The sequence below is a fragment of the Suncus etruscus genome, chromosome 4 (genome assembly GCF_024139225.1).
Source record: "Suncus etruscus isolate mSunEtr1 chromosome 4, mSunEtr1.pri.cur, whole genome shotgun sequence".
NCBI lineage: Eukaryota > Metazoa > Chordata > Mammalia > Eulipotyphla > Soricidae > Suncus > Suncus etruscus.
In genome coordinates, this window is record NC_064851.1 from 129,076,197 (window position 1) to 129,092,571 (window position 16,375).

Consider the following 16,375-nt stretch of genomic DNA (forward strand, 5'->3'; position numbering starts at 1 on the left):
TGTAACCACTTTTTCTATAATTTTACAGTTTTTTACTTTTTACTTACAAGTTACATATAGTATTTAAATTAAGATATTAAGAATCATTACATCTACCAACACTGTACAATGTTAAGAAAGCATGATTAAAGTTTTTGATTTTTGATTTCAATGGTTAAATTATATTAAACTATAGTTACTATGGTTATGAAAAGAAATTAATGGGAATAATGCTTTTGTTGTAATTTTTAAATAAATAATATTTTATTTATAAAAGTAAAAAAATAACAAATAAGCGAAAGAAAATAACTGTTTTAGGATTAATAGTAGGTCTCCTTATTTCTTTCTCTTTGTTTCAATGTTAATATATTACTAAATATAACACATTCTTGACCCTCTCTTCTTCAGAGAAGACTAGGGAGAATGCACTTAATATTATTTTAGAAGGAATTAATATACTTAATAATTTTTCTCCTCTTCTTACTTCTTTTGGTTTGGAGGGACGGAAGAGTGGGGAGTGGGAGTTACACATGGCATTGCTCAAGGCTTATTCCTTGTTCTGTATTCAGTAATGATTCTTGAGGGACCATATGTGGGAATGGGAATTAAAAATGGGGTCAACTGCATGCCAGGGAAGAACCTTAGTTCCACTATTGTCTCCAGCCCCATGAATCTCTTTCATGGTACAAGCATGCTTGCAATGAGCAGATTATTATTATCTTCACTAATAGTGAAAACATAATAGAAGTGAGCATATGGACTGCATATTTGAAGATAAATTCACTGTAAATATTATGTGCAGAATTTTTGGCTAAGAAATCGAACATAAATAATAAATATGTAACACAAAATATAAACATCATATAGATATGAAGGCTCATGTGACACTGATAGAAGAAATCACAAATACCAAGTGATTTAATAGGAAACAGAAAAAGAGATGCTTGATGACAACATCCTACAAAGTATAGGATTTATTTTTGCTGTTTTGATACCATAGATGGAATCCAGAACCTCAGACTTACAGTTCACATAGTTCTGGAACTGACTTTGCACCAGTTTGTACTGGTATAGCCTAAGTAACAGTAGAATGTAAGTGGAATGCCCAAATAAAAGCTTTTGGAGGGGGGCATTGTGGTGGGGATGTTGCACTGGTGGAGCGGGGTATTCTGTTTATGACTGAAACCCAACTACAAACATGCTTGTAATCATGGTGCTTAAATAAAGATTTATATATTTTTTTAAAAAGAAAGCCTTAGAAAGCAAAGCACAGATGTGGAGGGAGACTTCATAGATGAAGTGAACTTTGAAGACTGTGGGACTTAGTGTATGTGGTAGTCTAGTGATGTTCTCCAGCTCTTTTATCCATTAAAGGGGTTGTTTTAGCTAGCATTTAGCTACATGTCAATAATTAATTCCAAAACTTGTAAGTTTCAAACTGTAGACTTATCCTCATCCTCATTAAGGAGTAAGATTTCTGTTAGTAAACAACTTTATATGAATGGAAACTTTTAAAAAGAGGAAATGCTTTTCTTATGCCAGGATATAAACCTTGTAAGGGTAAAATGAGTGTTACAGATAGAATACTAGCTATTAAGAATTACTGAGCTTCTTTTAAGTTTCTATAGCATGTATGGATGTGATCCTATCACTTCCAATCTGCTGAGTTACTATGATATTTTTAAATTTAATATTTATCTTGTAGGGAACAGAGAATTAGTACCCCATGTAGGGTGTTTTTGTTTGTTCATTTGTTTGTTTAGTCAGATGATCCAGGTTCAATCCCAATACTCTATATAGTTCCCTGAGCAATACCAGGAGCGATCACCACCACTGAGAGCAGAACGAAGTAAGCCTTGAACTGTGATGTATGGTCACAAAATAAGACAAAACAAACCAAAAAAGATATCTCTTTTATATTGACCTGTAAACTATACAATCTATTTGCTCAGAAAATTCCCCTATGTATCAGAATTAGTCCCCTGAATTTTCAGTCACTCTCATTGAAAGACAAAGCATTGTTCTTTATTTATATATATATATAATATATAAATCACATACTTATATAATAGTTTTATTATTGTTTAAATGTTCTATAATTAAGGTTGTCTTTCAATTTTTTTATAATTCCAGCATGAACTAATTTAGCTTATTTGTATTTGTCGAAATCAGACCTGTAAGTGCTGCTGAAAAATTTTTTAATTTTTTTTAGCTTTTGGATCACACTTGACAGCACTCAATTTTTGGAGAAATTAATAGACATGATACCCCATAATTAAAAATTGGGTTAAATAGTAAAACAAAACTGAATTCTTTTTTAGAAAAAATGTTTTGTTTTACAAAACAAACCTTCAAAATATTTTTGAAGTCCAAAAAAAAAAAAAAACAGGTTAATTTGTCCTTGATATCATATTGAAGTGCATTGTGTTATTTTTGAAACTACAGGAATTTAAATGCATCACTTATAATGAATTTTTATGACTGTCTTTCAGTATAGAATAAATATGGATCTTTAATAAGAAAATAGCATGCAATGTATCCAGTTCTATATTCAAAATGTCATTATTATTTTACCAATTATGCTTCAAGAGAAGCAGTTCTCTGCCACATAGAATAGTATGCCTCTAATTTCAGATGCTGTCTGAAGAAATATTAATCTCTGAAGTATCCACTCATAGATACTCACCTCCCCTTCTGTGGACTGTAAATGGAGCTCCTTCCTGCAAGATGCCTTGAACTCTCCTGCCACTGCACTCACTTGGACACCCCGTGGAGCTTCCATTATCAAGGACCTAGTAGGTGATTCAAGTCTAAAGAGGAAAATCCAAAGAATCATTAATAGAAAAGAATTATTATAGGTTAAATACAAAGCGAGCCAACTAAAACAAAAACCAGGCAAACATAAATAAATCCCCCAGCCATTTCAAAAAACATTGAAAATGAGTCTTAGAGTGATTTTTTAAAATTTCTTTATTACTTTTTTGGCTCTTTTGGAGCTAGGTGTGGACATCAATCACAATCATGTACACTCATTTTATAATGATTCAATTTGTTTTTGATGTTGTTTCCCTTCACAAACCAAATGAGAACCATGTGATAAGCTTACTTAGTTTAATCTTTCATTCATATATATATATATATATATATATATATATATATATTCAGCATTAGTAAATACATCTGTATACTTAACATGAAATTATCCCTATAGAGTACCTTCCCCGAAATGAGTAAAATTTAGTAGAAATTTAGCAGAACCAGCATTTGGAAGTGTTTTTCTTTCACACTTAACCTATATATATATATTTTTTTTTTACTCACCAAAGTCACTTTGTAACATCACCACTGGACATCTTCATGAAATCCCTTGAATGGGTCATTGCAGAACATTACTTTTTAATGTGTTTTTACTGCTTTTTAAGTAAAATAATTTTTTTTTGCAGGACACTTGAAAATTTCAAAAGAAAAACCAATGGATGATAGAACGGAAAGCTGATAAGAACACTGGAGTTATTTTGAGTTGTAGAAGATGATAGATATGTTGAGTTCAAACAAGCGAACAAACAAAACACTACAATTGTATGTTGAAAATTACTCAGCCACAGTCTTTATCTTCAAGTATAGGTCCTTCTTTGTCTATATTTTATTATTTTTTACATTGATCACTATTTTGTTTGTTTTTATTTTGTTTTTCACCATTCCTGGCTGTGCTCAGGTTTATACCTGGCTTTGCCCTCAGGGTTCACTCCTGGAGGCCTGGAGGGAACAATGATGTGATAGTAATCGAATATCTATAGGCTAAATAAAAAGTAAGCATCCTACCCATTGTACTATTGCTCCAGACAGTTGTTGGTCATTATTTCCCACAGTAGAGAACCCTGTATTTTCTCTAGAAGATGTACTTTCTCTTTTTCCCTCTCTTAGAGTCTAAGCAAGTCTCATTCAATAAAATATATCTTGCTTCACTTAAACACACACACACACACATGCACATGAACACACAATATACACATATAGACACAAACCTTAAATCTTTTAGTTTTTCATTATTTATTTGGGAGGACACAATCAATCATGCATAGGGCTTATTTCTGGCTCTGCTCTCAGGGATCACCCTGGCAGGGATAAGAGAACATATGTGAGGTTTGGATCAAATCAGGTTGCCATGTGTAAAGCAAGCACCTTTTCTTCTGTACTATTGCTCAGGCCCCTTGTTATTTATTCTTAGTGCTGAAGAAGGATTTTCTTGATTCCTGGGATTTGGAGAGAAATAAACAGAATTGGACTCACAAGAATGTGTTGTACTACTTGAGCAGAATCCTTGAGAGTATGTTTATATTTAGGTGACTGTGGTTTGGAGAAGAGAGTGCAGTGTGACTCAAAGGTGACCTGTGATGAAGAATAGGAGGATAATAGAAAGCGAATCCCTTTGCTAATACCAGCTTGGATCGCTAGGCTTTCAATGACAGAATGTCACTCTCAGTACTTTAACACAGACTAAGCCTCTTGGTCCGAGGATACAATCTTGGAAAAAGAAAGAAACTAAATAAACTAGTGCTGAATTTTCAATACAATGCAAGCCAAATGGCAAAAAATGCTAAAATAATATTTTTATTTATTTAAAGCAAATTTTATATGTTACAATTTCATATACTTAATATATGTTACATACATGTATGTTCTATATGAGACTATGCATTCATAGATTAGTATAGACAGTTATATATATATATAAAATATAGAGTTTAAAATGATAAAGAAAAGCTGCTAGCAATATTAGGACATTAATGAATTATTTTGAGTGCAAAAATTTTTTCTTCTTTTTATTTCTTGGTTTTGGGGCCACACCCACCTTTATTCAGAGATTTCTCTTAATTCTGCACTCAGGGGTTATGCCTACAAGTGGTCAGACAGGGTACCAGGGATCTAATCCTTGCAAAACAAGTGCATTATTGTTCCTGTCCCCAAAAGTTATTGATTTGTTGAATTAAGTCATTTTCCACTATATATTTTGCTGATCTAGATGAAATTAAATGTGCTCATTAGGAGGTAATTTAATGTTTAGAAGACACCACTCTTGAATAGCATCCAATATGGATGTTAAAATTAAAGCTACCTTGCAAACTATTTTATTTTATTTTATTTATTTATTTATTTTGGTTTTTGGGCCACACCCAGTAACACTCAGGGGTTACTCCTGGCTATGTGCTCAGAAGTTGCTCCTGGCTTGGGGGACCATATGGGACACCGGGGGGATCGAACCGCGGTCCGTCCAAGGCTAGCGCAGGCAAGGCAGGCACCTTACCTTTAGCGCCACCGCCTGGCCCCTGCAAACTATTTTAAATATACTTTTCAGACTAATATTAGAAAATAAACTAGTTTTAGTGGACAATAACATAATTTACAATTTATGATGCCTAAAATCTTTAAATTTAGGATATTTGAATAGCATAATTCTATTGTAACATTTACTGATGTAAGTAAAGCTGAATTAACACATTAATATCTGTGGTCACATGCATATTTTATTCACATATATACATATCAAATAAAGTTGCATGTTGTATTTATTTATATGTATGTTACATGTTTAATAGGAAAAAGACATTTTTTCTAGGTAGTATGTAATTTTTCTATATAAAAATCTAAGAGTACTCAGCTTCTTGAGTAAAAAAATTTAAGCACAATTTAGCACTTTCAAAGACCATTGCAATTAAGCTCATATATGACTGTGATATTATTTATCCAAAAATACTCATGGAAAATATTTAGATAGCTTAAATATAAAATAAAAACAGATATCACATAGAGCTTGTCATCCAGCTTATAAAAAGTGATTTAAAATTATGTAATATCATTTAATTGGAAGTATAAAAAGTATAATTTGCCAGATTTTTACTAGAAGTTCGGTGCTTCTAGAAGCTATTTGTAAATTTCAGGATAATAGAAAAGTAATCCTTATGTTGGAAGTATTGCCGCATGCTAAACATACTAGAAAGTATTTTCATTACTAAAATGTAATGGAAATTATTTCCAAGAAGCAATATAGGAAATTTGAAGTATAAACTCATTGAAACTTAATTACAATGAATGATTGTTACATAAACCTAGGCAAAGAATTAAACAAAAGGCTTTGAATAAAAGCTCATAGGCTCCACATGAATTCTATTTTAAAATTTAAATCCAGTTTTTCTCTATGAGGTTGTTACCTAATAAAATCATAATCGTAAAGCATCTTAAAAGCAAAAGGATAAAAATAATCAAAAGGGTACATCAATGCATAATTTGATTTTCCTTTTATATTTGTGGGTAGCAGCATATTTGTAATAATATTTGTAATATTGTTGTAGAACTAATGCAAGTACTGGAAATTTATTCTATAATTTAAAACCTTGCGTATAGTATCTTTAAATCATTACTCCATACCGAGAATTAGTGCATACTCAAAGTATTCTATTTTTCCCTTTAAAAACAACCTAGACAGAAGTTGAAATAGTATCATTAAATTATTTTCTTCAAATTGTATTGGAAATACAAAAAACATAGAATATCTTTGTCTCATACTTACTTTATTGATTAGCAATTAATATCATAATCATCAGTAATGATAGAAAGAAACATGAGATACCAGTAGTGAGTAATAAGAAACTGACTAGAAGATGTACGAAATATCCTTAAATACACAACAAAATTACCTGCATTAATAAGCCTGAACACACCATTAGTAAATATATATAGCTACTAAAACCTTTATTATTTTTATGTAATTTTAACATTATGCAGCAAATTTGCAAATCTATCATATTTTAATATAAATCAGTATAAGCATGCTATTGCCTAATGTCTACATGAGGTAAATGCATAAACAAAATAGTGTATGATCATATAATTATTAATAAATCAGAGGTAATCAATATTGAAATTATCAGAGATCTCAAAAACATTATGTATCATTAAATCATATTCAAAACTGTATGCAGTCTTATATATCATATTGTTAATTTATGGTAATTAAATTCAACACAAAACAAGTATCTATTAAAAATAAAAATAAAACAAGAAGATGAGAGAAACAGAAGAATTTGTTTATTGGCCATGGCTCTTGCCTTGCTTGAAGAATAATTGGGTTTAATCACTGGCTCCCCATAGAGTCCTAATAACTATTGCATATTAAATTCACAACAAAGGGAAAGAAATGAATGATCTTGAATAGTAGTAATATTACAAGCTGAAGAGATCACAGAATGGGTACATACATATCCATTTATGTTTAAATGCAAAAATTACAATATAATGAAGGATGTATAACATAATTTGAAGAGTTAATTAGGGCCAATTGGATAATGAAATAAAAGACTATAGTTGATAGGAGACAGAGATAGTCACTATAAGATGATCTCTATTTTGCTAATTTAGATTCATATTTTACACCAGTTGGGTTTTAAACAACACTGGGCTGTGTTCAGGGCTTATCCTAGCTCTGATCGCAGGAATCACCCCTGGAAGAATTCAAGGGATAACATCCTGTACTGAGGATAGACCTCAATTGGCTGCTTATAAGGCAGCACCCTACCCACTATTTCTCTAGTCCTCTCAAATTTGAGATTTATTTATTTTTGGTTTTGTGAGCTACACTCAGCAATTCTCAGGGGTTATTCCTGTCTCTACTCTTATGAATTAATCCTGGTATTCTCAGGGGGCAACATATCATGCAATAATCAAACTTAGATTGACCACATGCAAGGCAAACATTCTACTCCCTTTAAGATTGCTCCCGCCCTAAGAAGTCATCAATTCTTATAAAATGACTGACACTTCCACCAAGACCATAAATGTCAATACTTTAGTAAATATTCTACCTTAACTATAACAAATATTTCAAAATATATAGGAAAGAGATTGTCCTTTCTCAATATATAGGTTGTCCATTAATTTGTAAAATATTGGGCTATGGAAATCTAAATGAAGAAACCATTAGTAGATTTTTTACTGTTTAATTGCCATCAACTGTAGTAAAAGTACACTCATTATGGGTATTTTAAAAATAAAAATCTTCATTGCTATTTTTTTTATTTTTGGTTTTTGGATCACACCCAGCGGTACTCAGGGGTTATTCCTGGCTTTATGCTCAGAAATCGCTCCTGCAAGCTCGGGGGACCATATGGGATGCGGAGATTCGAACCAATGACCTTCTGCATGAAAGGCAAAAGCCTTACCTCCATGCTATCTCTCCGGCCCCCTGTTGCTAATTTTTTTTATAATATAAATGCTATATCATTGTCTGCCTACATTTTACAGTCATTTTAGAGAAAGAATATTTAGAATAAAACATCTGCAATTTATTTTACTAAAAAATTTTAATAATTTGTGCTATTTCTGGTTAAAAATAATCGCATATTTAATCCCATAGCATAAAATTGCCAATTATAAATATGTTATTTCTAAAATAAATTCCTAAAATTAACAACAAAAGAATCTTTTGTAATTTAAAACACATGTTAAGCTATTTAAAGATAAATTTAAGCAACAACAATATTAGTATAAAAATGGTGATAAACATAGGCAGTTTCTTTTAAAGTTAGAACTTAATATAAAGCTCTAATTTTAAAATGATGATGCAATTATAAATTCTATCAATGTAATTCAATCTGAGTATAATGAATTGCTTATACAGAGATTGAAATAAAATAAGAAATTATTGTAAAAGAAAAGCCTGGATATTTCTTTTGTTTGCTTTGGGCCACATCTGGTTGAATTCAGGGCTTACTCCTGAAATCATTCCTTGCAGGCTCAGGAATCATATACTAGGGATCAAATTTGGGTTGGCCATATGCAAGGCAAAAACCCTATCCCTGTGCTATCGACCCCCTACATCTGGATTATTTTATGTACTTTTTTGTCTTGGTCATATCTGGCAATACTTGAGCTTACTCCTGGTTATACACTCAGGAATTATTCCTGACAGTGCCAGCATGAGCTGCTAAGGGATTGAACCCAGGTAGGCCTAACGCAAGGCAAATGCTCTACCTGATGTACTTCAGGGCCCCTCAAACTTGATTCTTATGTAGAACTTTCTAGTAGAGTCTTGGAAACATAGCTTCATAAATTCAAGTAAAATTATGCACTGCATTTTCCCTGTATACAAAGCTGCCACCAACAAAAATATGCTCCTATGTATTGTTTTGCGAGTCATCCTTGTGAAGGAGCCATGCTAATCATCTCTGTATTGTTCCAATTTTAATATATGTGCTGCCGAAGTGAGCACTCCTATGTACTGTTATGGATTGGAAAGATATTATATTATAAAATATTTTCAAAAAATGACTGATGAAAAATTGTAAATGCGTGAAATTTATGTGGTCTTGCTATCACTGTGTATATTTTGAAAGTATTATGAAAATTACCCCAGTACACTACAGACTAGTTTTCATTCTGGGTGATAATAGCAGAGAAAGGAATTAACATTCTGTTTAAGTCTTTTACCCATCTGTTTCTTTTCCCCTCAAGACATTCTATTTTGCATGGTTTTTATGTTTCAAAGATGCAAGATTTTGAAAGGTGTCATGTCATTTTCAAATTATAAAATAAGTGGCCTGGGTATCTAGAAATATATTCAGCGTTATAAGAAAGTTAAAGTTCTTTAAAACAGGCTGAAAGATGCAATGGAAACCTAAACTTTAAGCAGAACATAAACATCATATATCTTGTTCTTGCTAAATATTTATGGTTGCACCAAACACATAGTGGACTGTAATTCGTTATTTGACCTTTCATGATGAAATGAAAGGAAAACTGAGTATATTTGTATTTTAAGAAGAAAAAAATTAAGTGAGGGCCTGCATTGATAGCAGTGTGCAGTTCTCTGAAGCCCCACCTGGGTGATCTCTGAATGGATAACCAGCAGTAATCCCTACCCTCCATTGATAGATCTCCAAAACAAAACAAACAAAATAAGGGATCTGTGACCTGAACATTGAAGAATTTTGTATGTTTTATCACTTCAGGGTAAAGTGAACTTTATTCATGTGCAAATGATATTGTCCATAGTTTTAATTGTTTCCTGGCAGCCTGCAAATACCATTATTGTCTTTTCTCCAAGTTAGATCAAACAGATCTCTAGATAATTCCTTGTTGCCTATTTCCAAGACTTGAAGCTAAGACAAGCCTGTCATTATGCCCATCTGTCACTAAATCATGAGAGGAAAAAAAGAAAAGGAGAGGACAGAAAAACACTGGTAGGGTGGGGGTGAGAGAAAAGGGAGAGGAGGGCATGGAAATAGGACTTAATTTGCATTTCTGCCCTCAAAGGTAAAAAACATTAGCAAAATTGCATTTCTTTGTGACAGAATGTCTCTGGGCAAAGTCCTTATTACTGAATGAATGGTGACATATTCTGGAAGGAGAATACCCTTAAATGTGAAGCTCATGTTTTCAGAGATTAACTTGAAGCCTGCAAATTGTAATACAGGTTTTAAATTATATTCACAAAAGAATAAAAATATGTCAATTAAATACCAATTTATTGTACACAGTAAAAATCTAGATATTTAATGTTAAATTCTTAGAATGATTAGTGGCCTTCAGATTAAGCAATCTTTAGACACAGGGCATTATATAATGTATTTAATTACTTAGTGTAATCTTAGCAATATTTCTAAAACATAAAATAGAGGAATTGATACATGCACTATTTTAGACAAATAACAAACGACTATATTGAATGCATTTTCATAATCTTTTAATATATTACATTCCTACTGAAAAATATCACCTTCCCGGTATATAAAAATTAAAAGAAAATCTACTACGTTCATGTGTTGTACATTTTACAAAAAAAAAAAAAAAAAAAAAAACCTGAAACTCAATTATTTAAAGAATGGTGACTTAATCTTAAGAAAATGAATTTAAAAAATATAAAATGAATAAACCAATTAAAATGCACATGCGGGACCGGAGAGATAGTATGGAGGTAGGGCATTTGCCTTGCATGCAGAAGGATGGTAGTTCGAATCATAGCATACTACATGGTCCCTGAGCCTGCCAGAAGCGAATTCTGAGCATAGAGACAGGAGTAACCCCTGAACGCTGCTGGGTGTGACCCCCCAAAAAAAACAAAAACAAAAACAAAATGCACATGATTGGGAGTTAGTGACTGTACACAGTGGGTTGGGTGATTACCTTATACATACGAGATACAATTTGATAGAACAACATATGGATTCCCCCTCTTCCACATCATATGTAATTTCTCAGTAGAAAATCAGAAATAACCCTTGAGTATCATTGGATATGGCCCCCCCAAAAAACAAAAAAATGCATGAGGGATTGGTGAGAGTATAAAAATCTGTAGCTACATGCAGGAGAGCTGAGATTGATTCCCTGAACACACGGTCTCCCTGAACACCTGTGGAGCAACCCCTGATGATACAGCTGGATATTTCCCTGTGAGAACCGCTGGGTATGGGGTCAAAATAATAGCATGGAAACTTATATAAAATATGGTATATATTAAGCTTCCATAAAGTATTTGCTGATTAAATTATGGAAACCTAAATATCTTCACTAAATATTATTTATAACCCACAAACTTTTTAAATTCTCTTTTCAAAAATTTTTATTCTTAGAATAACAAGATCATAGACAATATGGGTCTTTCTGCTCCAAATTATCATTTTATTTTCTTGTTGATTAAAATTAGGGATTGAATAAGATTACTTTTATTGCCCTGAAAATAAAATATGTCAGGAAAACTTGTAAAGATCTTAGACACTCTACTTTAAATCTTTTGTACACAAATAAATAATTAAATATCCCATCATTACTGGGCACAGCTTCAATTTCAGTCTTAAAATTTAGATGAGTGACGTTTTGGGATTGCTAATCTGTTTTCAACACTAGCAGATGAATATTTTAACTCTATATTTAAATAATTGATGAATAATTTAAAGATGGAAACTAAAAACAGTACATACTATTATAATTTAATTCATATTCACATGAATTTTGTGTCATGTCAGCCAGATAATTAGAAGAGAAATTGGCCCTTATTTCTCTTTTGCAATAGAATATGGGAAATTAGAAATAAAAACTGAGCAATTAATTAATAACACGTTAAAGATTTATTTTATAATTTTATTTTTTTCTCCCAGGCAGTGCAGAGATTGAATACACATGAAGAGAAGTGTGGTGTCCTCAGATAATGGGTCTTTCTCATGGGCAGGCTCTCTGAGTTCTCCTTTTTTCTTTTTTTAAGACCCTTCACCAGTGTAACATTCCCATCACCAATGTCCCAAGTGTCCCTCCAAAGACCTTCCAAGGACTGTAAGTTCCAGCTCATGACATGAAGCACCACAGAGAGTAATGGGTGCAGTCACATAAATAATTACACTGAGAATCATCATAACAAAATGTGACTGTATGAGGGAAGTAGAAAGCGTGTCTGTAGTACAGGTCTGTGTGAGGTGGGGAGGAGGGAAACTTGGGATATTTTATAACTTTGTAATTAGAATTTTTATATTAAGTGAATTTAAATTCTGGTATTTGTATTAAAACAGGTCATAAACAATTAAAATCAATACTAACCATATATCTTAGTGATGTATTAATAAATGCTGCCATATTCTCTTATTAATTTATTTAGTGTCACCATTATAGTTTTGTTAATTTTCAATAATTCATATTAACAAATGTTTATCAGCACTATTATGAGATGCATTGTACTGCTCCTATAGCACTAAAGATCAGAAACAAATATGTAGACTGTTCTCTTGACACAAACAGCCTTGTTAGCTGTAGAAAAATAAAATAATTAGATAACAAAGTGGAATTTCTGGGCTGAAGGAAGAGCGTAGTGGGTATGGAAATCCCCTGCATTCTATATGGTTCCCAGAGCCTTCCAGGAGTAATTTCTTAGCAAAAAGCCCAGAGTAATCCCCGGCCACCAATGGTTATGGACCAGAACCAATAATAAAAAAAACAACAACAACAATAAAAGTGGAATTCCTAACTGAGAAAAGAGTTATAAATCAAAACTACAAGAAACACTGTGAAAACCTCTTTTTGTTTCTAGCGTTCTTAATCCCTGAGTTTTACATATAGTAAAAAATATTTGTCTTTTAACAAATTTCTTGATCACTAAAAGATTCCTTGGTCTCTTGTTATTGACAATTACTTTGTTTAAAGTTATGCATATCAACTAATTATATTGGAAATTATTTAAGAAGTTTCATCAGAAAATTCTAAATATCAATGGTCATTTTTTAATACTCTGGCCTATTTTTACAGTAATATCTTCCAACAAATTTACTAAAATATTGGTTTTTCCTTTATTATTAATACAATTATGTAGATAAAAAGATCTCAGTAACTTTCTAAACTAAAATGTATTTTAGCTTAACATGTTTAATATATGATGAATGCAAAAATGCGATAAATCAGGTTGATACTGTATTTAATCTTTAAAATATTTAATAAGTGAATTGCATTTAAAATAACAGTTCTACTGTCTTTTTAAAATACAAGCCAGATTTATTTTTAACATAATCTATCAGAAATGAATTATATAGTGTTCTATTTATTAGATCAGACAGGAAGTAAGTTAAAATATATGTAACATGATTTTATAAAAACATATGTTGTAAAATGACCTCAGTAATTTAAAGCATCTTTAATTTCCTCTGGCTATCATATAATATATAATTTAAAATAACATTGCATGAATCAATGATTATATTTCACCAATTGTAATTTTCTCAAGAGAATTTCCTATAATATTGTATTTCACAGCCATCTCAATTGAGAACTTTTATGCAGCATTTTTCTTATGTTAGAAACAGCACAATGGCAGGAAACAGCATATTTCAAATGGAAATCAGTTTTACTCAAAACATTTTTATAACATTTTTCTTTCTTTCTTTTTTTTGGATATATTTATTTTTATACATTCTGAGATTTATTAGGGTAAAATACAACAGTCAATAGAATAGTCACATATTTTTGCCCTCACTCAAATTTTTCGAAGTCTTTTTACTAGGTAGACTATAAGGTCAGTTCTTTATGATCTTATATATTTTTTTCTTAAAAGTAGATAGAATGATAGGAATTATGATGAAAGTGTAAGAATAAGAACTTACCTGAGGTCTTGAGAAGGTTCTGCTCTAATGTGAGGTGTCTCCACTGAGTGTCCAAATACTGCTCCTTCAGTGCCTGGGTGGGGGTGGTCAGTATAACATAAGTTTGATAGTTAGTATGAGAAATTAAATAGGCAAAAATACAATGAATTTCCATTTTGTACATAATGACACTTGCCAAAATGGAACAGATTTAAACCAGTATACAGAATTGAAAAGAATATTTTCAAAATAATTGAAGATTACTAAAGTCCAGAGTAGGTTAATTTAAATGTCAAAAGTTGGCCACTTTAAAATCATCTTATTTAGGGGCCGGGCAGTGGCGCTGGAGGTAAGGTGCCTGCCTTACAAGCGCTAGCCAAGGAACGGACAGCGGTTCGATCCCCCGGCGTCCCATATGGTTCCCCCAAGCCAGGGGCGATTTCTGAGCACATAGCCAGGAGTAACCCCTGAGCGTCAAACGGGTGTGGCCCAAAAACCAAAAAAAAAAATCATCTTATTTATTAAAATTAAAGCTGATATTTTTCACCCTTTAATCAAAGAACAGCCACTTTTTTCCTTTACATTTTTTGACATTTCAGTGAATTCAAGGGCAGAGTAACCCAAAATACTTAGTTTAATCTTTCAATAAACAGCAGAACAAGGAAGAAAATGCAGAGCACGAGTTAGAATGCAATATATTAATTGCTTAATGCTATAGGTTTCCTGGTGTTTTAGTGATTCTGACACAAAAAACTACTACTGTTGATTAAATGATCATTCAGCAGTAGATAACAGGACATCTTACTTTGCTGTTTCCAAATAAAAACTTTATAAAATCATGAATGGCTTCAATTCATTTCATTAAATGGTCTTTATATGAGTCATGGAACTGAAGAGGTCATACACTTTTGCACTTTCCTTAGATAGCTGAGTGCAGGCTGTTTTTGTTTTATTGTCCAAGATTTCGGAGCTTTTTATCATTTAACCACACAAAATAGAAACATTTTTCTTTCTAAAATTCAAAAATATTTTCAAAAATAAAATATTAAAAACTTCTTTTTCTTAAATTATACCTTATAATTATAGTCAACTTTTAATAAGTGAGTTGTATTTAAAATAACAGTTCTACTGTCTTTTTAAAATATAAGCCAGATTTATTTTTAACATAATCTATCAGAAATGAATTATATAGTGTTATTTTTATTAGATCAATATAGTGTTTTCTTTTGGTTTAGTCTTTCCGTATATTCTAGAATAATGTCATGCAACATCTGTAATTGGTTTAACATTATATTAATAGAAAAATGAATATCAAATCTATATATTAAAATCTACAAATCATAATAATTCTATTATATGGAAAATATTTTTATTCATAAGTAACATAAAATTTGCTAGTAGGAAATTAAAGCTGAAGTTTATATTTCTTAAGAAATGTATACAGAGAGAGCATAGGTGATTAGGTGTTTTCCTTGATTCCTGCAACTGTTAATCATTCCCTGAGCACCAACAACAGTGATCCATCCACCTTAAACAGAGCTAAGATAAGCACCTAACCAATAATAAAAACATTAATTACTTAATTCATTAAGACAAATTTAATTAAAATAAATGGTCATACAGAGAAATACATTAGATTCACCAGACAACTGTTATAAGAGAGCAATGCTGACGTTGATTCTGAACTCTAGGAAAATAGACTTATTCATAGATTATAACACAGTTTAATCTATAGTACTGTTCTACAGGTAAATATATAGGATAATGCTGTAGTAAATTTCTAAGATAATAGATTTTAGTTATTCTAAAAGTCATTGACATTTATTATTATTTTATTATTTTTAGGTCAATGGGTGCTCCTTAGCTATGTTAAGGGACCCTGAAGGTGATTGCTGTTGTATTCAACCTAGCTGTGTCCAGACATTGGCTTAGCCAATGATACAATGTTAATATGGTTCCTTGAGGCTTGAGTGAATATGCAGTACTTCTGTGGGGCAAGTCTGCAGCCTCAGACATACCATGTACACTCTCCAGTTCTTTGAGCTATCTCGCAGTCCCTGATTAGGTATTTCTAGATTCTGGTAGAAGTTTCTGTTGTTTTCTAAAAGCATAGTTACATATATAATTGATATGTACAAATTCAAAGAAATCCTTTTGTGATTATTTTAGGTTTTTTTTTTTTGAGACATCATACATACATAAAGTTCATGCATAGTGAGCTCTAGATTTCTCACAAAGTGAACAATTTTAAGAAACATCCTCATGCATGATGAGTTTAATCGTCA

At 31.6% G+C, this 16,375-nt stretch overlaps 1 protein-coding gene and 1 non-coding gene across 2 annotated transcripts in view; both read right to left on the reverse strand.

Annotated features, from left to right (window-relative positions):
* Positions 1-16,375, reverse strand: part of SGCZ (sarcoglycan zeta) — a 1,030,117-nt gene that overhangs the window by 2,673 nt on the left and 1,011,069 nt on the right. The window contains exons 6-7 of the mRNA XM_049772438.1: positions 14,112-14,184; positions 2,666-2,789 (exon numbers count right to left, since the gene is read on the reverse strand). Coding sequence (XP_049628395.1) covers positions 2,666-2,789; positions 14,112-14,184 — 197 coding nt within the window. The remainder of the gene's footprint in view (positions 1-2,665; positions 2,790-14,111; positions 14,185-16,375) is intronic.
* On the reverse strand, positions 9,138-9,244 carry LOC126007384 (U6 spliceosomal RNA). The gene has a single exon (XR_007494960.1). It is a non-coding gene; the product is annotated as a U6 spliceosomal RNA (small nuclear RNA).